This window comes from Rattus norvegicus, chromosome 7, assembly GCF_021556685.1.
Source record: "Rattus norvegicus strain SHRSP/BbbUtx chromosome 7, alternate assembly SHRSP_T2T, whole genome shotgun sequence".
Classification (NCBI taxonomy): Eukaryota; Metazoa; Chordata; class Mammalia; order Rodentia; family Muridae; genus Rattus; species Rattus norvegicus.
This window is the reverse complement of record NC_141540.1, coordinates 116,896,187-116,922,918: the sequence shown is the minus strand read 5'-3', so window position 1 is coordinate 116,922,918 and position 26,732 is coordinate 116,896,187. Positions and strand designations below refer to the sequence as shown.

The following is a 26,732-nucleotide window of genomic DNA, read 5'->3' as shown; positions in this document are numbered from 1 at the left end:
TCAGGTGTCGAGGCAGGGGAGGGAGGATCCCGTCATTGATGCTGGTTGGCATAGAAAACTTTAGCTGTTGGTGACCCTGTGTGCATGTATGGTTCAATGATGTCTTGTACATGTTTCATACACACACACACACACACACACACACACACACACACACACACTGGGCAAATATGTTCTAATTTTGATGACATCTAGCCTTTAGCTACTAAATCAATTGTCAGTATAAACAAACAACAAAGCAGCCGGGGCGTGGTAAAGCTATCTTCCTGAGATTGTCTCAGTCCGGTGCTGCCTAAGGGTGTGGTTCACTCGCTGTTTATTTCCCTTAAGTCCCCAGGTTCCCAGGAAACACCAGACAAGGTGAAGGTGGTCTTCAATGGACATGGGGAGGGGTCTCTGTTAGGCCATACCTCAAGACCCCAAGAGCAGGGCATGAAAGAGACAACAGCTGTGTGCTCTCCTGGGGACAACAGCCGAGGTGGGAGCTGTGTGGAAACTCCAGAAGGACAGGAAGAAAAATAAAGAGAAGAAATCTGAAGAGGAAGAGAATAAAGGAGTTCAGAAGATGCCGCATCAGGAACAGTCAGTCACCGGCTTCAAGAACAGCAGTGCCTCTAGGCCAGACCCAGGAGCCAGGAAGGCTGGGTCTGGAGAGGAGCAGGAACCACTGGGGAGGAGGTGCCTGATGTGGGTGACCTGAAGAGGCCAGGAGAGAAGAAAATGGCAGGTCAGGTGGGAACACAGAGCTGGGAGACTGGAGTCAGTGTTGAGAGAGAAGAAAGGGACGGTGGTGGTGTGGTGGGGGAAGACCACAGGAGGGGGAACTGGAAAAGCAAACCCTGGAGGGGAATGTACAGCCTGCCCAGCACACATGTGCTGTGAGAGTGAGCTTGTTGGGGGCTGCCCAACACACGGCTTACGGAACCATGGCACAGGTGCAGCTAAGAGTCTTAAAGAGATTACAGTAAGACAGGCAATGCAGGGGAAGAGTGGCAAAGAGATTGGCCAGAATACACAAGCCAGGAGATGCTGGGGAGCTTTGAAGGGAAGCAGAGAAAAAGCAACATGGGAGGGGGATGTGGATGTCGAGGAAGCAGTAAGAGCAGATGGCCAACTTCGAGACAGTGGTGGGGGCAGTTTTCTGTTCCATGGATGGTTGGAGAGGTCTGAGTGGAAATTCAGAAGAGCCTCGCTTGAAGTGAAGCTATGTGTATGCATTCACGTGCACATAATGTGTGTGTGTGGTGGAGGAGTGCTCATGTATCTATTAGAGCGTGTGTGTGTGTGTGTGTGTGTGTGTGGTGTGTGTGTGTGTGTGTGTGTGTGCGCGTGCGTGTATGTGCAAATGAAGACCAGACGACAACCTCAGGTGTCAATCAACCTACTGGAACTCTCTAATTGGCTAGGCTGACTGGCCATCAAGACCCAGGGATCTACCTGTCTGGAGTTACAAGTGTGTGTCACCCCATCTTGCTCTTTTTTTTTCTTTTTCTTAAAAAAAAAAAAGATTTATCCATTTATTTATTCTATATAAGTACACTCTAACTTTCTTCAGAAACACCAGAAGAGGGCATCAGATCTCATTAAAGATAGTGGTGAGCCACCATGTGGTTGGTGGAATTTGAACTCAGGACCTCTGGAAGAGCAGTCAGTGCTCCCAACCACTGAACCCTCCAGCCCCCATCTTACTTTTCAACATGGTTGCTAGGGTTCAAACTCAGGCTCTCATGCTGGTGCAGCAAGTGCTTACTGGCTGAGCCATCTCTCCAGCTGTTGCAGTGGAGTTTTGTGCTGTGGGTTTCAGGGTTGCCAGGGAGAGAGGTGGTTAAGTCTCCAAGCATGTATCTGTCTGCCTCTCCCTGATCAGACTTTATGAGAAGGTGCTGGAGGAGGCTTAGATTCAGAGAATTAAACTTGTCTAGTAAACAGCAGATGGTGACCTCCCACAGACAGACACGAGCCATCGTAACCCATCAAGTTGAGGAGAGTGATGTGAAAAGGCTTGTATGTTCCTCACAGTGGTTGCATTGAGTTTGTATTGAAGTCAAATGTCCCCACTTATCCTGAACTGTGGCTCCTGCACAATGAAGGATGCTCCCCAACTGAGACAACCCTGGTCTTCAAGGGGACAAGGGTCCAGGGAAGGCAGCTACAGACCTGGAATGCCTGAAACACTTCCCAGAGTCTTGCTGGTCTGTTGGTCATACTTAGCAAACTTTTTGTAGTGCTGGCTGTGTCCAGCAGGGGGCCCATTAGCCTCTCCCCGCCTCTGTTCCTGCCTTGGGCCGCTAGATGTCAGTAGGAATCCAGTGAGTTGGTAGCTGTGGGCGGGACCTACAGGGTAGGCTAGCTCTTTCCTGCCGGTCTCCGCCTCATTCTTACCTTTCCTGTTCATCACATTCTTTTAGGCCTGTGTGCGGTTTTAATAGAAATACGAACGCTGCCTGCGGCTGGTTTGGGGAGCAGCAGGCCACTGATTAGGAGTTTTTGTTGTTGGTACAAATGTCTTGAGATTGTTGAAAGGGGGAGCCTATGGTTTATGACGCTGGTTTCTTGGCGGCGGGCCTAGGCAACAGCAGTCTTTACAGGACTTCCAGTGCTGTTGGTCAGTCGCCCAGGGTTAGTTGCTTTGGGCAGGGCAGCTGGTGCCTGCAACTACGTTCCCATGGAGGTGCGGACACTTGAAGTTTTGCCACTTAGGTGGGTAGATGGGGCCTCTAACTATGTGGGTCTACTCATGACTTCTTCAGGCTGCGGGGCAGGTAGAAGCGCTGGGAGAGTAGCACTATTTGGCCTAGGCTGGGGAAGCGGTCCCAAGGCGGGCAGGGCTGGGCGGGACTCTGGGAAGAGTGGGGCGGGGCTCTGCCAGAAGGGAGTGGCTTCAGAAAGCGGGCTGAGCCCACGCACGACGCACACGCATGCTGCTGCTATGGCTCAGAGCTCTGTGCCGGCGTTTCCAGCATGTCCCCCGCCGCGTCCCCAGCCGCCAAGTGTCCCGGGGCTCGAAGGCGAGCAGAGCCGGGTAAGGCGGGTGGGCCGGAACTCAGGCGAGATAGGGCTCAGTGACCTGCCGAATCCTGCTCCTGCGCCGGGTCACACCAGACACGTTGGGAAATTCGGTCACCCATGGGATTGGGCCTGGGCCTCCAGGCTGCGGTGTTCGGTTTGGAGGAGGTTCCCCTTAGGGTGTGGTTCCCACATTCTCTGGTTGGTCTCAGGCCCACTCCATGATTCCTACACTCTTTGTCACGTGGTCTTAGCTTTCAGTACCTACCCCAGGTCACCAGCCTACCAGGCTGGATTTCCTAGGGGTTGGGATGGCTGTCCAGGCTGGGATTCTGTGTGAGATTCTGGCTTTTCTACCCCCCCCCCGCCCCCCGTATACTGAGGTTCCCGGAAGCACTCAGCCAGAGCTCTCGGTTGTGGGATTATTGGTAACAGCGCTTGGGGAGGGGGTATCCTAGTATGATCGCGAGAGTGGTGGGTGGGTTCACAGTGAAGACAGACCTTCCAGGTCAGCCTTTAGAGCTGGCCTGCTGACCTGCTTTTGATAGCAGATGCACAGCAGGACATCAGGGTAACTTGCCTGACACTCTTCTCCAGTGGGACAAAGGAATGTCACTATAAACAGCCTCAATCTCAGTGTCCTTGTCTGTGAAATAGGGATGGCCTTAGGATCCGCCTAGCAGTTTGGGTGATGAGCTTGACACTCGGTGTAGGTTCTGAGGTGCTTGTCCACGTTTTATGACATCGGGCTGGACTGAATGCTGGAGGAAAGTTGCCTGAGACATGTCATGAAACACTTCCGCATCCTGCCACTGAACTGTTCCCCACCTCGACCCATATAATAAGTGGAATGGGATTTGAACCCCTATCCCTGGGGAACCTTTGACCACCACCTTTCTCTCTTTCCCTCCTGCATGGTTCATGGGACACCCCTCACCCCACAAGCTACTTTGCCAGAGTTGCTGTGCTTATGAAGCCCAGCCCACTCCTTACTTTCTCAGGGCATACCTGGAATTGCTTTCTGGCTCAGGACCTGGTCCCTTGTCCCCTGACCTCCTCACCTATGCTCACTTTCCGTCGCTGTAGCTTCATTGCACCTGATCCCTTCTTTGCAGGAACAGCGGGAAAGGCCCTTAAAAAAAAATGTCAGGCTGGAGAGATGGCTCAGTGGTTAGAGCACTGATTGTTCTTCCAGAGGTCCCGAGTTCAATTCCCAGCAACCACATGGTGTCTCACAACCATTTGTAATGAGATCTGATACCCTCTTCTGGTGCATTTGAAGACAGTTACAGTGTACTTATATATAATAAATAAATCTTTAAAAAAAAAAAGAAAAAATTTTCAAAGCAGATGTGATAGTATATACTTATAATCCCAGCACTTAGGAGGCTGAGGCAAGAGTGATACAAGTTTGAGGTTAGTTTTGGCTATACAGCCTCGACAACAAAAACAAAACGCTCTTCACTTTCCTGATCCTTGTCTTCCTCAAACTAGCAGGCTTCTTGCCCCTGGTTGGGTACACAGTTGAGCTAACCAAGACCAACACAATGGCTGCCTGGGAAACCCACCCAAGCTTTAGGAATATTCATATCTCAGTCTGCCTCATTCCCTCCTGGCCGATGCTCTGCTGGGATTGCTCATGTGTCCGCTCTGATACCCGAGTCCTTACTGCTTCCTCCCATGCCCTGTCCTGTCCAGCATCTCAGCACCCAGCTTACCTCAGTGCCTGTGTCCCAGGACCTGGTGCAGTGCTGGCCTGGGGCAGGCTCAGATGAACAGGACAGTACAGTTAGGTTGTGGCCCCATGCTGGGCTGTGTCCTACAGGGTACAGAGTGGGGCTAGCCTGGGAAAGGGTGCCCTGTGTTGGCAGGATTGGAAGACAAACTGCAGGGACCTCGCAGGGAGCCAGCTAGGGCCTGCCGTGTTGGCGCCATGAGAGTTATGCCACACCCAATGGAGTCCCTTCTTCAGAAGCACCTGAGGTGCCCTGCCTCTCTGCTTTCCTGTGCATTAGTCATAACTGCCATCTTTCTGGCTGCTCATCCCCCTGTTCCTCACAGGCAGGACTACCTATGCTATCCACACTCTTAGCTGCCAGGTGTGATGGCTACACCTGCGAAGAGATTTCAGAGGGATGAAGCTGGGGATTCCTTGAGCCTCAGAAAAGGGCACCACCCCCTTTCTACTCATCTGGGACCCCTGAGGCTGTACCCTGGCAGATAACACACTGGAGTATGGCAGCTTTTGCCCCCCCTCCCCCACCTTTTCAGGCATTGCCTTCATCCTAGGTAAAGCATAGGCCAAGGGTGAAACCCACAAGCAGAAGACTCGAGGGCCTGTGGCCTGGTGTGGTGAGTGCCGTGCTCCATGTAGGTGCTCTCCTGTCTTTTCAGGTGGGGAGAGACGAGCAAGAGCAGTGTGAAGTGGAAGCAACTGGAGCACAAGGGTCCGTGCTTCGCCCCAGCCTATGAGCCCCTTCCTGATGGAGTACGTTTCTTCTATGATGGTGAGGATGAGGGGGCGGGGTGTGCTCCTGCGATCGGGCTGCCTGCGTGCTTTGGGCTGATTTTCTCTACATAGTCCGTATGTGGAGAAGATCGCTGATCTTCCCAGCATAGGGTACAAAGTCCTCTTACCTGCCTAGGGCTCAGAAGTCCCTGGCAGACTGGCTGATAGCAGGGGTCAACCCTGGAGTCCCCCAGAAACTGTGTGTGTGTGTGTGTGCACACCCGCATGTGTGTGTGTGCATGTGTGTGTGTGCATATGCATGTGTGTGTGTGCACACCCGAATCATGTGTGTGTGTATGTGTGTGTGCGGTGTGTGTGTGTGCATGTGTGTGTGTGCATGTGCATGTGTGCGTGTGTGTGTGTGAGCGTGTATATGTGTGTGTATGGTGTGTGTGTGTGTGTGTGTGTGTGTGTGTGGTGTGTACACATCTACACACATTGACCAAGCTGCTACAAGGAAGGAGAGACATGGATTTGTGCTTCAGGGCCACAGATTATACCCAGACTTGCCCAAGTTTGTGTGAGCTGCTTTGGCCTCCCAGGCTCTCCCCTGTCCACTCCTGGTGGGAGGTGGTGGAGGTACAGTGTGTGAGGTTTATGTCCTGGGCCAGTTTGTTTGTTCGTCGTTTTTGGCATTTTGAGACGAGGTCTCACTCTGTAGCCCTGACTGGCCTGAAACCCTTGATACAGTCCACACCGACCTTGAACTCATAGATATGCACCTGCCTCTGTCTCCCGAGTGCTGGGGTTAAAGGTGTGAGCTACCCTACCTGGCCTGGTTTGTTTGTTTGTTTCTTTCTCTTTTTTTTACATTTTAAATTTTAAATTTTTATTTTTTGAGACAGGGTTTCTCTGTGTAGCCCTGGCTGTCCCAGAACTCATTGCGTAGACCAGGCTGGCCTCAAACTTACTTGTCTTTGCCTTATTGTGTACATAGATGCCCACCACACACACCTATGATGCGGCCTCTGGCGCATGTGCCATGGTGCACTGTGGAGGTCAGAGGACATCTTTGTGGAATCAGTTTTCTTTTTTTCCATGTATTCTATGTGGGTTCCAGAACAGAAGGATCAGGTTGTCATCTGGCAAGCCCGTTACCCACCCGAGTTCTGAAATTCTTGTCCTGAAACTCCTCAGACATTCCGTTGAGAGACTTCCCTCAGGAACAGCTTTGGCAGGCACCTGGTGTTCTGTCTAGGCTCCCGTGCACTGTCTGCCACAGTGACCTTTACATGAAATCACTGAGCATGGAGGGGGTTAACCTATAGGGTCCACATTTCCCCCACCGTGGCACGTCGACTTTTATTTTGTCCCTGTACTTTTCTATGTGGAAATTCGTGTTTTCGAATTGCACATGTTAGGGCCAAGGGTATAGCTGCACGAGGCCTTGGGCTCATCCCCAGAACTGCAATAAAATAAAAATGTTTTTTTTTTTTAATGTGGGGTTTGTTTTTTGGACCATCAAGATGGTTCAGTGAGGAAAGACACTTATCACCTCAGCCTGGTGACCACGTCTGATCCCTGGGACTCACATAAAGAAGGAAGGAGAGAATGCACTCCATAAATCTGACTTCCACAGGCAGGCCATGGTGTGTGTAGTGCTCCTAACCCCAGTGTGCGGTGTGTAACAATGAACTGTGTGTGTTGCTTTTCCACATATACAAACTCCGTAGCAAAGTAGTGAATGGCTGGGGCTGCTACAAACCCAGAGTGGCGTTCCTGGGGTTGTGTGGCCATTACCTCATCCAGGGGCTGGTCATTTTTAACTTGGGGTGTGCACAGAGTGTCCTGTGTACTGAAGTGGGAGGTTGTGTCACCTGGATGGGGCCTGTGGCTGTCCCTCCCTCAAAGTGTGTGCTATCTACAGGCAAGCCAGTGAGGCTGAGCTTGGCAGCGGAGGAGGTTGCTACTTTCTATGGGAAAATGCTGCATCTCGAGTGTACGACCAAGGAAGTCTTCCGGAGGAACTTCTTCAGCGACTGGCAGAAGGTGTGTTTCTCAGCGGCCCCAGCAGCAGCCCTTTCAGTGGTCAGTGTTTGCCCAGCATGGCTGGATCCAAGATGGCAGTCTGTGCCCTGGGGGCTCCAATTAGAGTCTCCAGGTCTCAGAGTGGAAGGCTGGAGCAGTCTAGGGGCTGTTTTCTGCCCTATGAGTATAAGCACACAGTATGGAGGTGAGAGTATTGTGTGAGGTTTCTCTCTTCCTTTGTTTTTACAAACATGGTTTGTGTGAGCCTGCTTTGATGCCCAGATCTTGCTCTCTAGCAACTCCGAGCCTCTGCCCGCAGCATCTCGCCAGTGGCCCACAGCATTCAGCATCTTTTCCTATACTGTTGGTCATTTGGATTTTTCTTTCTCTCTTTTTTTTTTTCCAAGACAGGGTTTCTCTGTGTAGCCCTGTCTGTCCTAGAACTCCCTTTGTAGACCAGGCTGGCCTTGAACTCAGGGACCCACCTGCCTCTGCCTCCTGAGTGCTGGAATTAAAGGCGTGCACCACCACCTGTCTTGTCTCTTTGGTATGTGAGTGCATAAAAGAGACTTCTCGTTGTGTGGGTTGACCAAGAACAAGCCCAAATTTGAGTTCTCCACTTCTTTCCCTATGTCTTCTGCCTGTCTGGAGTTCGAGGTATGTGATCTGTCTGCTGTGCCTGTGCCTGTCCCTTAACAGAGTGCTTTGTTCTGTATTTATTGAGCAGTTACAAACAAAACACATCATTCTAGGCCAAGGCATGTCAGAATGTTTAGCTTAAGGTTAAAGCGATACGTTGGATTGTAGAAGCTAAAGTTTGAGAAATCCATGGTAAGGTATTCTTTTAAAGGCAGGTTAAACAAACAGACTGAGCACACGGTAAGACATCAGGCTAAGTACATAGATGTGTTTTAAAATGTGTGTGGGTATTTTGCCTTCATGCACAGGTGTGTGCACCACACGCCTGCCTAGCAGGTCCCCTGGAACTGGAGATGGAGACAGTTGTAGGCTGCTGTGTGGATGCTGGGACTTGAACCCAGATCCTCTAGAGGAGAAGCCAGTGCTCTTACCCACTGAGCCACCACTCCAGCCCCGAGTCCATACATGTCTTAAATGATTTCAGGGCACGTTCTTAACTTGGTTCAAACCTTCGAAAGCAAGAGGGATTTTCAGAAAAAGACATTATCACATATGATGGTTGGCTTGCATGTATGTCCGTGCACCACGTGTGCGTCTGCTGTCTGAAGAGGCCAGAGGAGGGCTTTGGTCACGCCGAGGCTGGAGGTACAGGCATTTGTGAGCCACCTGCCATGGGTGCTGGGGACTCAGGTCCAGCTCTTAGCTCTTTAGTCCTGTTTATTTGTTATGTAGCTGAGACTGACCATGAGAGTCCGCCCTCCACCGCTTCCCAAGAGCTAAGACTATAGGCACGAGCTGTCACAGCTTTCTCCCTACTACAGTTTTAATCAGAAATATGACTTGCCAAAATTTTGGCTTCTAGATTCATTTTTTTAAAGATCTGTTTATTTTTATTTGTGTGTGTATTTTGCATATGTGTGTTTTGCCTGCCGGTGTGCATATATGCGTACATGCGTGCAGTTGTGTGCACGTGCGCGAGTGCTTGTGCCATGTCCATGCCCGGTGCCTGAGGATTCCCTGGAACCGGAGTGACAGATGGTTTGTGAGTCATCGTGTAGGTGCCGGGAATTAAACTTGGGTCCTCTGCAGGTACAACCAGTGCTCTTGACCACTGAGCCATCTCACCAGCCTCCATTTTTATTTTTGTTAGTGTTCTTGGGGGTTTTGACGGGAAAGCTGGTGCTTACTCTTCATAATGAATGGTGTTGTTGCTGTTATGTCGGAGAAATCTTTGCCTCACCAAAGGTCACAAAGCTATTTCTCCTTTGTGTTTCCTAGGATATTCACTGTTGTTGGTTTTTACGTTTAGCGTGTGTATGCATTTAGGTGTAGCATTGAGGGTGACCTACAGGTTGTGGTTTAAGCTAAGGCTGAGTTGACGTTCTCAGGCCTGGATCCCTGGCTGGCCAGCACCAGGGGTGGGGACGGATGCAAGACTCTGTCCTTGATCCTGTCTCTCACTGTGAGTCTCACCACCTGCTGCCTTGAAAAGCATCCAGGGACACGGTGGAGCTAGCCCTCCAGTGCGTGCTCCCTTCCCATCTGGCGTTCCTTAGTTATTAGTACAGTGGGCAAAGGTGGGCCGTTCTGCTCTCAGTGTCTCCAAGCGGGCAGGGAAGGGCCCAATCCAGGCGACCAGAGGATGGCTGACAGATCATAGCTGTGCCTGTGCAGGCTGGGTCCTGTCTCTCGATGCTCTCCTCTGAGCTCTGCTTTGCAGAAAAGAGGTGGGTTGTCCCTGTGCTGGACCTCACTGTGTCCTCACGCCCATTGCAGATGGCTGGGAGCTGGGACCTGATGCAGGGCTGTGGCTTCTGTGGTGAGGAATCGGAGGGAGAAAACCAGCTGCCAAGATTCCCCTACCCACCCACCCCCTTTCTGTGTCTGCATCCGTGTCTCTTCACACTTTGATTTTGCACACTCACGACCAGCATGCTAACAATGTGTTTCTCTCACTTAGCATCTTACTGTATGTTTTTTTTAATATTGCAATGGAATCATCAAATTGTGTTCTGCTGTGATTTCAACCATTCTCTCAAAAACTCTTCCCTGGGATGGAACGACTTTCGAATCAGTGGTTAGAGGTGGTACTGGGGGGATGGAGAGATGGCTCAGGGTCTAGCTTTCCCTGAGTTAAGATCCTAGCACCCACGTTCAGGTTGCTTACAGCTAGATTTCTGAATTCTGCAGGAATTACATGCACATACCTACCTCCTAACCCCCAGTTCAAGATAAAGATAAATCTTCATAAACCAGGTGGGGCCTCCTGGAGGTGTTCAGGCCGTGGTGGGCCCTGCCTGTCAGGTGGGGCTCCTGCCCTGTGAGAGTCCCGTGTTTGTGGGAGGGGATTAGCCAGGCTGTTACCTGGCTGTCTGCTCCCTCCGTGAGAGCAGAGATCGGGCCTTCTGCCAGATCAAGTGAAATGCTGACCTCCAGCTTCCAGGAGTGAAAAATGATGCAACCTCAGGTGTCCTGTTGGAGAAGTATTTATAGGCCTTTAATTTAAGTTTTAATATCCCGTGGAGTGAATCTGCTGTCGTTTATCCAATGTTTTATTGCTTTCTTCTTTGATTGTCCCTAGAGTGCAATTGTCATTGCACCAACGTGGATAATTTGCATAGGGCATAGGACGGGCTCTCCAAGTGGAGCTAGTGGGTCAGAGACTTAACCTCTTTCATTACTGAAATGTTAAATTATATTTAGGAAGAGGTATCCTTGGCTGTCTCTCAGCACCACTCTCTGGGTTCATTCTAGTAGAGTCCATTACTGTTGGCTGAAGACTGGAGCTGGTGTGGTTCTGTTACTGGGAGCCGGTCTGGGGCGGGCCGTTCTGTCAGCAGACTCTTTGGCCACTGATGGCTGGGGCATGGGAGGCCTTGAGGAAGGATATGGATTTAGGGGCTCACTTGGGGATTCATTCGGTTGTTTTCTGACAGAGTAAGGCTCAAGGTGTGAGTCAAGGCCACAAGCCAGAAGCTGAGACTACACATGCTCTCCTCTAAGCTGTCCCTGTTCATCCCTGGTCTACCTTGTCACCTATTCATGCTTTACCATGTGGCCAGGAGAGGGCTGTTTCCAGCTGAGGCCATGTGACTTATTCCCAGGGTTCCACTGTACACCTGGGCCTCCAGTACAGTGTTGGGTGTTGAGGGTGAATCCCGTGTTTGGTATGTTACAGTGCTCCTATGCAGTGGCCCCAAGCGTGGTCTCCCTATGCCATGAGGAGCACTGAGCATGTGTTGCTGGTTTTGGCACAGGAAATGACAGCTGAGGAGAGGAAGCTCATCACACACCTGGACAAGTGCGACTTCTCGGAGATCCATAGGCACTTCATGGAAAGAGCTGAGGCCCGCAGGACCCTTCCCAGGGAGCAGAAGCAGGTTGGCAGCGGGTTCTGGGAAACTTGGAGGTAGCTGGTAGGTGCACGCTCTGTGGGAGCCCATCACAGAGCCTTCCTCCCTGAGGTGGACCAGGTTCTGCGTGCTGTCATAATAGGTGCTGAGGAATTTCAAGTAATACCCCCTTTAAGTGAGTCTGGGATATAATCCCATTTTCCCGGAGGCACGTTTGAAAGTGTCACTCCATTTGAAAGGTCAGGGGTGTCAGAGGACCCAAGGGCAGGAATGTGGGGGGTGAGCTGGCCCTACTGTGCCTCTTTCTATGTCTCCCCTCTATTTAATGAGAGCCTGCCACATAGTTCTTCAGTTGACTAGTTCTTGGCTATCTTTGCAGGGGGGTTGAGGCGAGTCCAGAACCTGCCTCATTTCCTCCTACCTTGAAGGCTACTCCTCCTTCTGCTGAACTGGAGAGCTCTGTGCTTATGCCCTCCACACCTGCTGGAAAGCCAGGGGCTTGAGGCCTTCAGCAGCAGCAGCAGTAGCAGCAGAAGGGACCTCCGGTCAGTGCAGGGACTGGGTTCATTTTAGCTTCTTCTCTCCTAATGCCCACATATTGTTTTGACTCAGAAACTAAAAGAAGAGGCAGAGAAGCTTCAGCAGGAGTTTGGCTACTGTATTTTAGATGGCCACAGAGAGAAAATAGGCAATTTCAAGACGGAACCACCCGGCTTGTTCCGCGGCCGAGGCGACCATCCCAAGATGGGGATGTTGAAGAGGAGGGTCATGCCAGAGGATGTGGTCATTAACTGTAGCAGGTATGTGGGGGTCAGCCTGCTAGGCTCTCCTGGGTAAGCATTGGACTCTGGCTGGGTCTAGCCCAGGCTGCCTAATGAAGTGACTTTTGTCCTTAGCTCTTTTGGGGTGGGACCCTTCACTGGGTGGGTGACCGAAGACATTAGGTCTGTGTCCTGGGTCTTGTCACAGCTCTGGGTCAGCTGGGCTGGTGTCTCCATCAGTAAAACCTCTTGCCTTCTCAGCTGGGCTGAGGTTCCCCTACCAGGAGGGTCCCCTACATTTTAGCATTTGGCTTTCCAAATGGCTGGCATGTTGCATGCGGGCTTGCTGTATGCTGCTGGTGCTGTGTTGCAGTTACCCATTGTCTGTCATGTGTAACCTCCCAGCTTCAGTGACCCTGGGTGACATCTGTGCAGTAGCCACCTGGTGTGTAGTTGAGGCTTCAGAGCTCTCTGCATAGAGTGTGCTGAGTGGCCACTCTGTCCATGCCCGTGTATGGGCCACTCTCTATGCATCAGTTCTGTCAGTGCTGTGAGTGTGCACGTTGGCTGTCTTGGTCTAGGGAGCTTAGAGCCAACTCCGAGGCCATATCTGCACAGTAGTGTGACCGCAGGCCACACGAAGGGAAGTTACCCAGAGTCGCTTATATTTGAGGGCCAGAGACTCGAAATTATAGCTACCCCTGTATTACCGCAGAGATTCCAAGATCCCAGAGCCCCCGGCTGGTCATCAGTGGAAAGAGGTCCGCTCGGATAACACAGTCATGTGGCTGGCTGCCTGGGTGGAGAACATCCAGAACTCCTTCAAGTACATCATACTGAACCCCAGCTCCAAGCCGAAGGTGAGAGCATGGCCTTCCTGGGAAGCCATGAGCCCCAGAGCACATGGGTCAGGCCCTCCCCTCTGTGCTATTCCAGAGTGGCAGGTGTGGGAGACTCCTCAGCCCTTCAGTTCAGCTTTTAGAGCCGTCAAAGCTGAGAGCAACTGGGCCCAGTGGCTGCAGTCTAATATGAATCTGAGTGGGGCTCGTAGTCATGTGATGGTTTGTATATGCTTGGCCCAGGGAGTGGCACTATCAGGAGGTGTGGCCCTGTTGGAGTAGGTGTGTCGCTGGATGTGGGCTTTAAGACCCTCATCCTAGCTGCCTGGAAGCCAGTCTTCTAGCAGCCTTCAGATGAAGATGTAGAACTCTCAGCTCCTCCTGCACCATGTCTGCCTGGATGCTGCCATGTTCCCACTTTGATGATAATGAACTGAACCTCTGAATCTACAAGCCAGCCCCAATTAAACGCTGTTCTTGTAAGAGTTGCCTCAGTCATGGTGTCGCAGCAGTAGACCCTGACTAAGACAGTCACTTCACATTTTCTCTGAGGCCAGGCTCTGCTGCCCTGACCCTCTCCAGTTAAACCTTCCTGGGGATGCCTGAGGTGGGGACATGTCCAGTCACCTGCTCCATACTCAATAGGAACATGTATTGTCTTTGCTTAGGGAGAGATGGATTGGCAGAAGTATGAGGTAGCACGACGTTTGAAGGGGGTTGTGGACAAGATCCGTGCTCAGTATCAGGCTGACTGGAAGTCACCAGAAATGAAGAAAAGGCAGCTGGCTGTAGCCCTTTATTTTATTGATAAGGTATATCATGGTATGGAGACCTCGAGGGTGGGCAGCCAGGACAATGGTGGCTTCTCCCTGGGGCTGGAGCCCCTATCAAATAGGTGTATGTGTGCTTTGTCTGATTGTGTGTGTGTGTGCACACGTGTGCATGTATATGTGTGTGTGTGCACGCGCGCTCACGTGCACGTGCATGTGCATGTGTGTAGGGAGAGAGTTCATTCCTGTGTGTGTGTGTGTGTGTGTGTATGTGTGTGTGTAGGGAGAGAGGTCATTCCTGTGTGTGTGTCACTGTATACATGAGTGCTGTGAGTGTGTTCCACTGCCACAGACCCCAGCCTTGACCTGTGTCTATCCTGGTCTAGCTGGCACTGCGAACAGGAAATGAGAAGGAAGAGGGTGAGACGGCCGACACCGTGGGCTGCTGTTCGCTCCGAGTGGAGCACGTCCGACTGCACACGCCCGCAGATGGCCAGGAGCATGTGGTAGAGCTGGACTTCTTGGGGAAGGATTCCATCCGTTATAAGAATCACGTGACGGTGGAGAAGCTTGTGAGTTCCCTCAGTGACCGCACACACACACACACACACACACACACACACACTCACACTCTCTCTCACTCACACACTCACACTCACACACACACACTCACACATACACACTCACACACGCATACGCACACTCTCTCACACACACACTCACACACATACACACACTCACATACACACACACACTCTCACACACTCACACACACACACTCACACACACAGACACACACAGACACACACACTCACACACACACTCACACGCATACGCACACTCACACACACATACACACTCACACACACACTCACACACACTCACTCACACACACAATCACACACATTCACTCACACACACACAAACACACCACACACACACTCTCTCACACACACACTCACACACGCATACACACACTCTCTCACACACACTCACACACATACACACACTCACATACACACACACTCACACACACTCACACACACAGACACACACACTCGCACATACTCACACACACTCACACACACTCTCACACACACACTCACACACGCATACGCACACTCACACACACATACACACACTCTCACACACACACTCACACACATACATATACACACTCACATACACACACACTCACACACACACTCACTCACACACACAGACACACACACTCACACACACTCACACACACAGACACACTCACACACACACTTGCACATACTCACACACTCTCACACACACACACTCACTCACACACACTCACACACAAACACACACCTATTATAAATGTTTGGATTAGGAGATATGAAGTCCAAGGTTTGGGTGCTGATTCTTTGGGAGCATGGGAAGAATCTGTTTCTTGCCTGTCCCTGCTTCCACTGTTGTGTGCCTGACTTGGCTTTGCCTCTTCCCTGCTGGCCTGGCTTCTGCCCCACGAGACTTGATGCAGCTGCTGGTTATGCTCTGCCTCTGCTGAACACAGCTGCCCCCGCCCCATCGTCTTACACAGTGCCATCCTGATGGGCCTCTGTGCTCTGTGTGACCCCATCCTGACAGCTCCACCTGTGGCTGCCCTGTTTCTACAGAAGGTCACATTATAAGGTTCCAAAGGGGACTTGATCCCACCTTGGCAGGATGGGCAAGCTAAAACCAAGGAGAGGCCAGTGCAGTCTGGGCCACCTCTGGAAGTTGGCCTGACCAGGAAGAACTTCCAGGCTTCTCCTGAAAGTGAGCAGAGGAGAGAGATTGGTCTCCTGAGGCTCTGTGATGCTAGGTGCGTCTGATTTGATCACAAGTACAGCCCCCTGGGTCATCTGGGTAGAAGTCAGTGCTGCTGGTAGAAGAGGGAGCTAGGGGTCAGCTGCCTGCTAAGGTCACTGAGTGGCTCTGTAGAGGCACAGATGGCCAGCTCCAGCTTTAACCACACGAGTGGATGTTAGCAGTGAGTGACCACGTGCAGGACAGTGTTGGGAGGCATGAGGTTCCAGTGGGTAGACCTGGTATCACCTCTTTCCAGGACTTGGTGTATGCACCCCTCTGTCCCTATTGATGTGCACGATGTGGTCTTTCCTGTCCTCGTGAGACATCCTTCCAGGAGTCTCAGTGTGGCTGTGAGTTATGCTCGTCTCCTCTTCAGGTGTTCCAGAACCTTCAGCACTTCATGGAAGACAAGGACCCTAGGGACGACCTCTTCGATGCACTGACTGTAAGCATGGTCTACTTTCAAAGCTGTGATGGTGTCTTAGAGCTTCTATGCTGTGAAGAGACACAATGACCGCAGCTACTCTTATAAAGGACGACACTTAACTGTGTCTGGCTTATAGTTTAGAGGTTTGTTTAGTTCATTATCGTCCTGGTAGGAAGTATGGCAGCGTGCAGGCAGACATGGTGCTGGAGAAGGAACAGAATGTTCTGTATCTGGGTTCACGGCCAGCGGGAAGTAAACAGTGAACCACTGAACCTAGACTCAAGCTTCCAGACCTCAAAGCCCACCCTCTAGTGACTCACTTCCTCCACCAAGGCCACACCTCCTAATCGCACCACTGGCTAAAGGCCTTTACAGTCCATTTCTATTCAGACTACCACTCATGGGTGCTAGGGGTCCTGGAAAGGAGTAGGGATTCAAGTCTAGCTTGTCTTGGTCCCCAGTGTGTTCTCTGTTCTGACCCAGCAGCTAAAGCAGCCTTCCTTACCCTCTCCCCCAGAAGCCAAGGCTACCCTGTGAAACTGGCGTCTCCATGACTCCTTTCTCCTCTCTGTACCCAGACTTCCAGCCTGAACAAGCACTTGCAGGACTTGATGGAGGGGCTGACAGCCAAGGTGTTCCGGACCTACAATGCCTCCATCACTCTGCAGGAGCAGCTGCGGGTGCTGACCCGTGGTGAGTAGGTCTTTGACCCTGGTGCACCTTGGCTTGCCCTAGGCATGAGCTGAGGTAAGACTGGACACAGCTGCCTATTGGTAGAAGAATGCTTAAGGTCAATCCCAGAGTGGGAGTGACCTCACAGGCCCCCAGCTGGGAGGTGCCCTGTTTCCTGCTCCACCCCTTCTAGCTGCTGTCCCTGGTCTGCAGTCTGTCTTTACCCTTCCTCCTCTAGGTAGGGCCTTGCCTCTCTTCCTCAGTTACTTTGGAGGTTCCTAACAGACCTCTGCACCCCACCACTCATGACCTCTTTGTACCCCCAAACCCTCTCCTTTACTTCCATGCAAGGACCTTTGTCTCCCTCCACTGTCTTCAGATGCTCAGCGGTGGCAGAACCTGCCCAACGTCTGCTCCTTCACTTCTCCCAGCGCAGAAAGGCATGAAGGCCAGTGCCCACCACTTATGCCACACTGCTGCCTAAGTAGGGTTTTCTCAAGGAGACATTGTGACACATGGGCTCAGGAATTCTGGTCGGGGCAGGGTGAAGACTCGTCATTAAGTGTTGATTTCGGGCTTTTCCCCTACTTAATTCATACAGCCAATACGGCTGACCTGGGGCCAGTGAGCTGTGTGGCTCTGAAGACGTCTCATGCATCAGGGCAGGCCTGCAGGGAGGGAGCCCTTTTTAGAGGAACTTACCATAGGAAGGCAGAAGCTGGGGCAGCTAGTAGACTATCCTTCAGGCCCAGCCTTTAAGAAAAGAACCGCAGGGGGTTGGGGATTTAGCTCAGTGGTAGAGCGCTTGCCTAGGAAGCGCAAGGCCCTGGGTTCGGTCCCCAGCTCCGAAAAAAAGAACAAAAAAAAAAAAAAAAAAAAAAAAAAAGAAAAGAACCGCAGGGTCCTGTTTCCAGGTGTGGTTTTGTAAATCTTGTAAGAATGGCTAACTGGCCTTAGAAGTCTTTAGGTGGGAGCTAGTCTGAGAGCAGTGACCATGCAGATGGGTGACTCTGGAACCTGAAACTGAGCCTCAGTCTCTCAGGGTGAGCTGGTGAGAGCCTTGCTCCGTAAAGCTGTGGTATACGGGGCCTCAGGGTTGTTAATCATGGGTTCTTGTGAGGATCCTGGACTTCATGAGCTCAGTCAGCACTGCCTTGCCTTTCCTTGGGCTCTGGGGCTTCCAGATTATCCTATCCCAGAAGGAAATGGCTGGGCCTAGGATGGCTCTGGGGCCCCTGACTCTGCCCCAATAGGACGTAGTCAAGCCTCCCACAGGATGGTGAGGACTCAGTGCCACCATTTACTATGGCTAAACCCAGTTGGCCCTGGCTTGTGAGACATCTTAGGTCATTGACTTCTTCCTTGGGATTTTGTGTCATAGGAGGGACATTTATAACATGCTCAGAAAGAATCCTTTTACGGCCAAGGCTGTGGCCCAGCGACAACACTTGCCTAGCATGTCCAGGCCCTGATCTCCATTGCCAGTGTCACCAAAGAATGGGAGGGAGAAAGGGAGGCTCAGAGCAGGTGGCAGCAGAGTGACAGCTGTCATTGTCTTTGCTCAGCTGAAGACAGCCTAACCTGCAAAGTCTTAGCTTACAACCGGGCAAACCGGGCTGTGGCGGTCCTCTGTAACCATCAGAGAGCAATTCCTAAGACCTTCGAGGAGTCCATGCAGACACTGCAGAAAAAGGTGGGATGTTACCTGCGGTGAGTGACACCTACTGGCTGCTGCCCTCTCTTCTGGGGCATTTCATGGAGGGCAGGGATGCAGACTGGGTATAGTGCTCTAGGAGGCTGAGGCTGGGGACTTAGAATCACACGGGGCTATGTCCTGGGCAGCCATGGGAGGAACCAGCTTGACTGCCTCTCATTTCCCTGCTAGGACACAGCCAGTGTTCTAGTTTACGAAGGAGCAGTGGGGATGCTGGATCAGTTTGTGGCTGGTGCGGGTGGCACCATTGGGCCCTAGATGTCTCTTGTTCTCACTCTGTGAAAATTAGCTCAACCAATGGCTCGAAACTGTTCCTGGTCAGCCCCATGAGATTTCATGGGGCCTTCTTCCAGACTGCTCTGTCACCTGAGTTGTTTCAGAATATAAGGCCAGGACACGGGTGGAATAGTTCACCTAGCATTTGTGAGGCTCTGGAGTCTGCTAACCACCCCCCCCCCCCCAAAAAAAAAGAGAATGTTGGGCCAACAGCTTCGGACAGAAGTCCTCAGGACAAGTCTGGGCGGGGATGGAAACAGCCATGCAAGCGTTTGTTTCTTCACAGATTGAGACAAAGAAGGCACAGGTGGCTGAGGCACAGGTGGAGCTGCAGAAGGCAGAGACCGACCTTAGAATGAGAGGGGACAGCAAGTCCAAAAGGTATGTGTGGGGCTGCTGCCCTGAACGCCTGGGGCCCAGCCTGGGTCCGTCTGGGTGTGGTCAGCCTTGGCCTTAAGATTCTCCTTAGCTAATGTTGTGATCTTTGAGAGCTTCACTATTCATACACTGAAGTAATATGATGACAGAGCCATGCGAGGCGCAGCCGTGCGAGGCGCAGCCATGCGAGGCGCAGCCGTGGCCTCTGATGCAGTGCTCCCAGGCTCCTATGGCTCTTTCTGGGTTTCGTTTTGAGCCGTTGGTTGAACTAATTTTCACGGCACACATTTTACCCTTTCAAAGCGCCCAGTTCTGCTGGGCACAGTGACACCCTTTAAGTATTCAGGGAGGCAGAAACAGGCAGATCTCTATGAGTTCAAATCCAGTGTAGTCTATATAGTAGGTTCCAAGCCAGCCCAGGCTACATAGAGGGACCCTGTCTCAGAAAACGATCAAAACCAAGCAAACAAGAAAAGAAAACAAATACACGGTTCTGAGAGATATGTGGGCTGTTTCATAGAGAGATCCTGTATCCTGCAGCATCCCCTCCCATCCCCCAGCCTCAGCCTCGGCCTGCCTCATGTCTCCTCAGGCTTCTCTGCAGCTGTGCTGGGCTTGTGGGCGCGGCTGCCTGGCCCGGTGAGCCCACTGGGTCTTGTTTCTCTTCTGTCACTTCTGTCTGTGTTGTGCCTAACACTTTCTTTGGCTCCACACTAGTTCTCGGTTCATCTTGAATTCACTTTTGTCTGGGGTCTGAGGGTCCAGCCTCACTCTTGTGCCTACCAGACTCTCTGGCACTGTGTGCTAAAAAAAAAACCCCTTTCTGTCCTTACCAAATGCAGTCGGCACCCGTGTTGGAAATTGGTTGTTTGCAGGTGTGGGGTTCATTTATGGGTTTTGGTTTGGTCTGTTGATCTGGGTCCTGTGTCAGCCCCAGTCCATCCTGCTGGCTGAGTGTGGGGATGAGACCTCCAACTTTTTTCTTTTTCTGTTTGAGACAAAGTCTCATAGTGTGCCTAGGCTGGTCTTGAACTCATAGTCCTGCCTTAGCCTCCCGAGGACTGGGATTACAGGCATGTACCATCGAGCTCCTAACTCTGTCTTTCTCTTAAAGATTGTTTTGGCTACATGGTGACACTTGAAATCCACACCCCTACCCACGCACTTAGGGGTGGTGTTGGGCTTGCTGGCTTGTTTGATTCGAAGTACCGAATCGCAACACAATCTAAGCACCTCTAATCCTAGCCCTGGGGGTAGAGGAGCAGGAGTGGCAGGAGTCTGGATCATTTCAGCTATATAGCAAACTCAGGGCCGTCCTGGGTTACATGAGAGTCTATGTTTAAAAGAAAAATCCATGTAATTTAAACTGAGTCTTCCTTAACCTCTCAGCGAACATTTCTATTTTTTCGAGGAAAAGCGAAGGATCGTGTTTTCATGCAGGTGTAAATAGGCTTCTTAGCTCATATTTGGATTACTCATGGCTAGTTCTGTTAGGAGTTCCCCGGTCCACCTTGGGTCCTGTGATAACAGGCCGCAGGCTCAGTGTGCACTGTGCTCATGACTGAGATTGACCACAGCGGAGCGGAGTGGGCAGAGCACCTGGGTGGAGGCCAGCATCTGTGGGAGCCCCTCTCTGAGGCTGCCATGGTACCTTGAGGTTGTCACTTGGTGCTGTCCCTTCCACATTTCACAGCTGTCGCCCCCACACTGCTATCCCCCACCCCCATACTGGATTCACATTTACATTCAGTGAACACATCCCCGCAGATACTCAGTTTCCCATCCAGAGGCCACATCTGGACAGGAACATTTTCACAGATGGGACCTTAAACTCCCAGGCAGGCTGTGTCCTGGGTGAAACCAAGTGTAAGAGGGCTGCCCTGCCAGGGAGTTACTCCTGATCACTCCATGGCCAGTCCCATTTGGAGCAAATCGTGTCTGACAACCACACTGCCTCCCCAGGGGAAGGCAGGATGTAATCAGGCTCTTTGTCACAGGCTGCAAACTGCTCCTGCAGGGGGCTGACATCAGCATTGAGTCCTCCAGGGCTGAGTCCCATCTGGTGTGCCTTGTGCTGAGGCAGCAGTTATAGGACCCATGTGCCAGGAACGGACACAGGCTGCCACTCCCGATTTCCCATGGTGGCTAGCGTTAGGCTCCCAGCCGGCAGGCAGCATAGCATCTCAGCTTAGGACTCCAGAAGGGTACCCAAAGTTGGTAGAGCTGCCAGGGTAGGCAGTGCCAGGTTGAGGTCAGGACCAGGACCAATCCGGAGATCTGTGAATTCAGGATCCCAGAGAGGTGGCCTTTTGCACCGCAACGTGTTAGAGTCAGACTTGACCTGCTCAGAAAAGGGCTATCAGTCCAGAGTCCCCAGCCTTTGGTTGCCAGGGGGCCCAGCCCCAGAGCTCACTAGCAACCCAGCTCTCCTTCAGAGCCCTGGGTGGATCCTCCCCTGGTCTGTCTCCTCCCAAAGCTTCCGGGAGGCAAAACCATGGTCAGGCCACTTAGGAAGGCTTTCAGACCTTACCACTCAGGACTCCAATGCTCTCACCCGCTACAGAAGCAGCTATGGCCTTTAACACCGCCCCCCGCCACCCATCTGTGCACCTTTTATGGTGCTGAGCCCTCTGTATTCATGACTGTGAAGACCAAGTGTTCAGCCGTGCACCAGTTTCACTCGTGTGCCTAGACGTAGGGTCTTTCACCCCTCCTTTTACTTGTTTTGTTTTGTTGGGGGCTGGGGAATATTGAGACAAAGTCTAACTGTATAGCCCTGGCTGACCTGGAACTTGCTATGCGGTCCAGGCCAGCTTTGAACTCACAGAGATCTGATTGCCTCTGCCTTCTGAGTGCTGGGGTGAAAGGTATGTGCCATCATACCCGGTCCCCCCAACCCAGGTGATCTTGACACTTTTTTTTAGTTATGTATTTATTTTTATGTGTATGGAAGTTTTGCTTCATGTATGTATGTCTGTGCACAGAATGCCCAAGGAGACCAGAGGGGGCATTAGCTCCTCTGGGACTGATCGTGAGCTGCCTCACGTGCTCTGGGAAGAGTCTGAGCTTCTGGAAGAGCAGCCCGTGCTCCTCTTGTCTGTAGCCCCCTTTCCCCTGTGTTCATGCTTGGAACCCAGGCTCCAGGGGCACAGAGGAGCGTGGGCCACCATGCTCTGTCCTTTCTTTTTCTGTAGGACTTCCATCGTGTTTCAGAGTCACCACTGTCATTTTCCCAGGGGCACATCTGGGTTGATGGCCGAGGGTGCAGCCTATGCTGGAGCTAAGCATGCAGCAAAGGAGGTGGGATCAGCGAGGGGAAAATTTCACAGGGGCAGAAAAATGTCTGACTACTCGGGCTCCTTGTTGATTCATTCCCTTTATTCTTGGCACCACAAATGGGTGACACTCGAGGGACCGCATATGCGAGACACCTGTGTCTGGAAAGTTTCTGAGCCCCCACTACAAGCCAAGGCCCAGACTTTAGGAAGGAAAGCCAGGCTCGGCATGAACTGTGCTGTCTGTCTGTGCAATGAGCTGAGCCTAAGGAGCAAGAATAGCAGGAACCCTCGGGAGAGACTAATTCCAGGCACCTCCCAGAGAATAGCCTGTCCAATGGGCTGTCCTGGGGGTAGCTAGCCACGCCTAGCTGTGGTGACTTTCACCACCCTGAGTGACCACCCTCACTTACAGAAGCAGCTGGGGGTCGGTTTGCCTCGTTCCCTGCTCTTGTGAGTGGTTGCTTTGGCCGGAGTGTGTGCAGTGGTTAGTCACCGCCCATGCACGCAGAGTTGCTCAGTTATTCCTGTCTGGCATGGAGGCCTCATGCTTCCTTTCCCTGACTTGGCTAGACCTCGCAGAGCAGAGTTAACAGCCGGCAGTGGTCACTGTCTTGCATCCACCCTGAGAGGCAAAGCTTTCAGTTTCCGTCATCAGCATGATGGCCACTGTGTGCTTTCATAGCTTCTCTCGGGATTTGCAGAGTTGTGTGTGTGCACACGTGCGACCGTGATGGGTGCTGGGGATTGGCCAGTGTTCTTTCTGAGATGATGGTGGGGTTTGTCCATTTAGACCCATGCACGGCACCATTCCCGCGGCTGTGATCTCTGCTCTTTATCTCATGTGGGTGGAATCTGGCTTCTGTTCCGTTGCAGCTTCTCTTCTGTTTCCAGAAGGATGTCTTTGTTCTGGTTCGATCCAAGTAGTGCTGGCTTCATAAAATGGGGGGGGGGCATGTTTCCCTCCTCTCTTGGAGGCCTGGTGGTGGTTCTGTAGGCGTTTGGTGGGCTGCTCCGGCGGTGCCCTTATGAGGCCTTTGCTTTGGGAGAAGTTTTTAGTGATCAGTTTGGACTCTGCTTGACATCTATCTGTGTGTCCTTCTCGAGTCAGTGGGTTCTGTTCTTCTGGGGGTACAGTCAGTGATAAGACTTTGTGTCCAGATATCCATGGCACCCCCCACTCCTTTGTGCTTCTGGACTGTCCTTGAGCACTCCTGATCACATGACTGTGGTTCTTAAGGGCTGAAGTTTTCTCCTTGCGACAAGCTTCCTGAGGTGCAGAGCTCTGTCTTTTCACAGTGGCTTGCTGCAGATGTCCGACCAGAGGGCATTCAGTGAGGCGTGCAGCTGTCACAGCACAGCTGCCACGAAATGTCCCATGTGTCACCAGAAATGTTCTGCAGGGCATGAGTCTTCCTGCCTCCTTCCCTGCATATGGTGGCCCACAGGTTACACTTGGCCTCCTGGCCTTTCTGCTTGTGCTCTTGACAGTGACTTGGTGGCTGCTGGAGAGTGGCTGTCACTGAGCAGGTGGTTGCCATGGCTCCTGCTGCAAGTGCAGAGTGTTCCAGTCTTGTGTAGCACATTCCTACGCATGTCCATTCTTCCACAGTTGTGTTTGATGCACCGGTTCCTAGGGTTGGGATCAGAGGCAGGATCATTAGCAGGTTGCCATGGGCTGGTAAGAAGTGTAAGCGGGGGTTGGGGATTTAGCTCAGTGGTAGAGCACTTGCCTAGCAAGCGCAAGGCCCTGGGTTCCGTCCTCAGCTCCGAAATAAGAAATCTGTCTAGGTAGGGCTGGAGAGATGGCTCAGTGGTTAAGAGCACTGACTGCTCTTCCAGAGGTCCTGAGTTCAAATCCCAGCAACCACATGGTGGCTTATAACCATCTGTAATGAGATCTGATGCTCTCTTCTGGTGTGTCTGAAGACAGCGACAGTGTACTTATATAATAAATAAATAAATCTTAAAAAAAAAAGAAGGGTGTAAGGGGGACCTTTTTTAAAATTTTATTTTCTTTAATAAGTCTTTATTTATTTATTTGTTTATCATTTTATGTCTATGTTTTACCTGCTTGTATGTCTGTGCACCATGTGAGTGCCTGGTGGCCGAGGAGGTCAAAGGAGAGCATGGAATCCCCTGGGACTGGAGTTACACAGTTCTGAATTGCCATGTGGGTGCTAGAGATTGAACTCAGGTTGTCTGGAAGAGCAGCCAGTGCTTTTAGCTGCTGAGCCAGCTCTCCAGCCCCATTTATTTCTTTAAGAAGACAGAAACAAGGGCTGAACATCTTCTCTAGTCACAGAGTCTAGTTCCTGTCGCCTGTTCCTAGCCTTGCCTGCCGCTCCCTCCATCTGTGGAGCCAGCAGCCTCCCTGGGTATGGTGTGGATTGGCCTTGGCACTGACGCCCTCTGGACTTCTCCCTTTACGCCTAGAGAAGGCTAACGAGGCCATTGGCAGGAGGGAGGTGAAGGTGGGGCAGAGGAGTGGCGACCAGGGCCTGCTCTCAGATCAGGCATAGGCATCCCTCTTCCAACAGTTTCCTTCAGAAGCAGCAGCGGCTGCTGAAGCTGGAGGAGCAGCTGGCTCGACTGTGCACGAAGGCCACAGACAAGGAGGAGAATAAGCAAGTGGCCCTGGGCACCGCCAAGCTCAACTACCTGGACCCCCGGATCAGCATTGCATGGTGTGTAGGCCTGAGGCCACTGTGCCTGTGTGTGACCCGAGGGCTCTAGGGGGCCCAAGTACAGTCCCATAGGTGCCCGTCCTGTACCTGGCCCTGTGCTAGACACCACTTCTTGTGACAGGGACCACCTAACTGGATGTCCCTGATGACTCATTCCTGAGTCTGAGTCCTCTGGTCTTTAGACCTCTGTCCTCTGAGCTTTGGGGTGGCTGGGACTGTCAGTATCCTGTGGGCACTAAATCATAGAAGTGTGTGGTCTGCACACTGGGGATTGGGGGTATCAGTGGCTATCTAGGCCATACCAGGGATGTCTTGATAACCTGGGGAGGGGATACATTTGGTCGTGGTGCCTGGAGAGCAGGTCTGGATGGCACAGGGTATCTTGGTCACCCTGACGTGCGAGGCCACCACCTCTTTCCACACCTTGGCCTCTAGGGCAGGAGTCAGAGCATCTGTTGTTACCTACAGGTGTAAGAGATTTGGTGTGCCCGTAGAGAAGATCTACAACAAGACCCAGAGAGAGAGGTTTGCTTGGGCCTTCAACCAGGCAGGTGAAGACTTTGAATTTTAAGTAGCCTCTTTGCCACTGGAACTTTCTTACTGTGAAGCAATATTGTGGTTTTCTATAATAAAATGCTGGGGGAAGGCGTTTGTCGTTGTCCTAGAACAAAGGCCCCCACCACACTGACCTTGGAAGCACACGAAGCATCACTGAATCTCCCACCAGCTGCTTCCAGCCCCCAGGGTGGGGGCTTCTGTTCAAGGAGAGAGCAGAAGAGAGAGAGGGTACCTGGAGGTGGGAGGCCCATGGGACCCATCACCATATACCTTAGCTCTCCACAAGGTTACAGGGGTACCTTATCACAGTTCCCAGTGGTAATTTTCAGTTCCTGCCTCAGCCAAACTTAAGATGGCATTCAGGACTCAAACCTGGCAAGCACACATGTTACCATGGGACATACCTCCAGCCATCTCTAGCTTTCAATCGTGTCTTTCTGTCTTAGCAGCCTTCTGTTCTTCCAGGTCTTGTCCCACTCCTTGAGTTTCTGTGTCCTCTGGGGCCATTGTCTTTTTGGGCACCGTTGCCTTGGTGAGCCTGCAGCTCTTTGCTTCTTTGCTCCAGTGTCCTCCCTGGGGTTCTGTACCCGACTGCATGAATTTAAGTGAAGTTCCGACTTCCCACGAAAGCCCCATGACCAACCCAGAGGACTCCAGTAAAGTGTGGTTGCTGGTGACCCTCCGTGCCTAGGATGCTCTCACAATGGCTGGTATGTGCTAGTAGCAGCCACAGTTACAGGACTCAGTCGGCAGGATCCAGCTCTTCCACAGTTGCTCTGTGGCCTGCCCACATCCCTCGCCCAGCCCCCTCAACCATGCTAGGGCCTTACTGTGCTTGGACAGCAAGAAAAAAGGAACCATTGGATGTAGTCGGTAATGGCATCAGTGCAGGCTCAGGGCTGGGGGAGGAAGCCAAAGCAATGTAGGCTTGGCCTCACAGAAGGCCCAGCACACAATGAGCAAATCCTGCGGTGAGCTGCACACACTCTGTCTGGTAACAGAATTTCCCCCGTTTTGATTTTAGTTTGGGCTATCCTCCCATTCTCAAGAGCGCTTGTGTTTTAGTTGTTCTTTGATGG

General features: G+C 51.9%; 1 protein-coding gene across 4 annotated transcripts; it reads left to right on the top strand.

Annotated features, from left to right (window-relative positions):
* The first annotated feature begins 279 nt into the window (after positions 1-279).
* On the top strand, positions 280-25,744 carry Top1mt (DNA topoisomerase I mitochondrial). Of its 4 annotated transcripts, none has more exons than XM_087556518.1 (14): positions 280-727; positions 5,401-5,513; positions 7,383-7,504; positions 11,380-11,502; positions 12,088-12,275; positions 12,952-13,096; positions 13,744-13,887; positions 14,232-14,417; positions 16,043-16,111; positions 16,672-16,786; positions 18,331-18,458; positions 19,042-19,136; positions 24,949-25,095; positions 25,564-25,744. In XM_087556518.1, the coding sequence occupies exons 3-14, from the start codon at positions 7,439-7,441 to the stop codon at positions 25,664-25,666; spliced, it is 1,509 nt and encodes a 502-aa protein (XP_087412644.1). In that variant the 5' UTR covers positions 280-727; positions 5,401-5,513; positions 7,383-7,438; the 3' UTR covers positions 25,667-25,744.
* The last annotated feature ends 988 nt before the right edge of the window (positions 25,745-26,732 follow it).

Bases quoted from the DNA above. Each gene is read 5' to 3' on its own strand.
- Top1mt (XM_087556517.1), top strand. From the start codon at position 2,666: ATGGAGGTGCGGACACTTGAAGTTTTGCCACTTAG. The intron at 12,276-12,951 runs GTATGTGGGGGT...GTATTACCGCAG, and splicing joins GTGGTCATTAACTGTAGCAG to AGATTCCAAGATCCCAGAGC. The intron at 13,097-13,743 runs GTGAGAGCATGG...GTCTTTGCTTAG, and splicing joins ACCCCAGCTCCAAGCCGAAG to GGAGAGATGGATTGGCAGAA.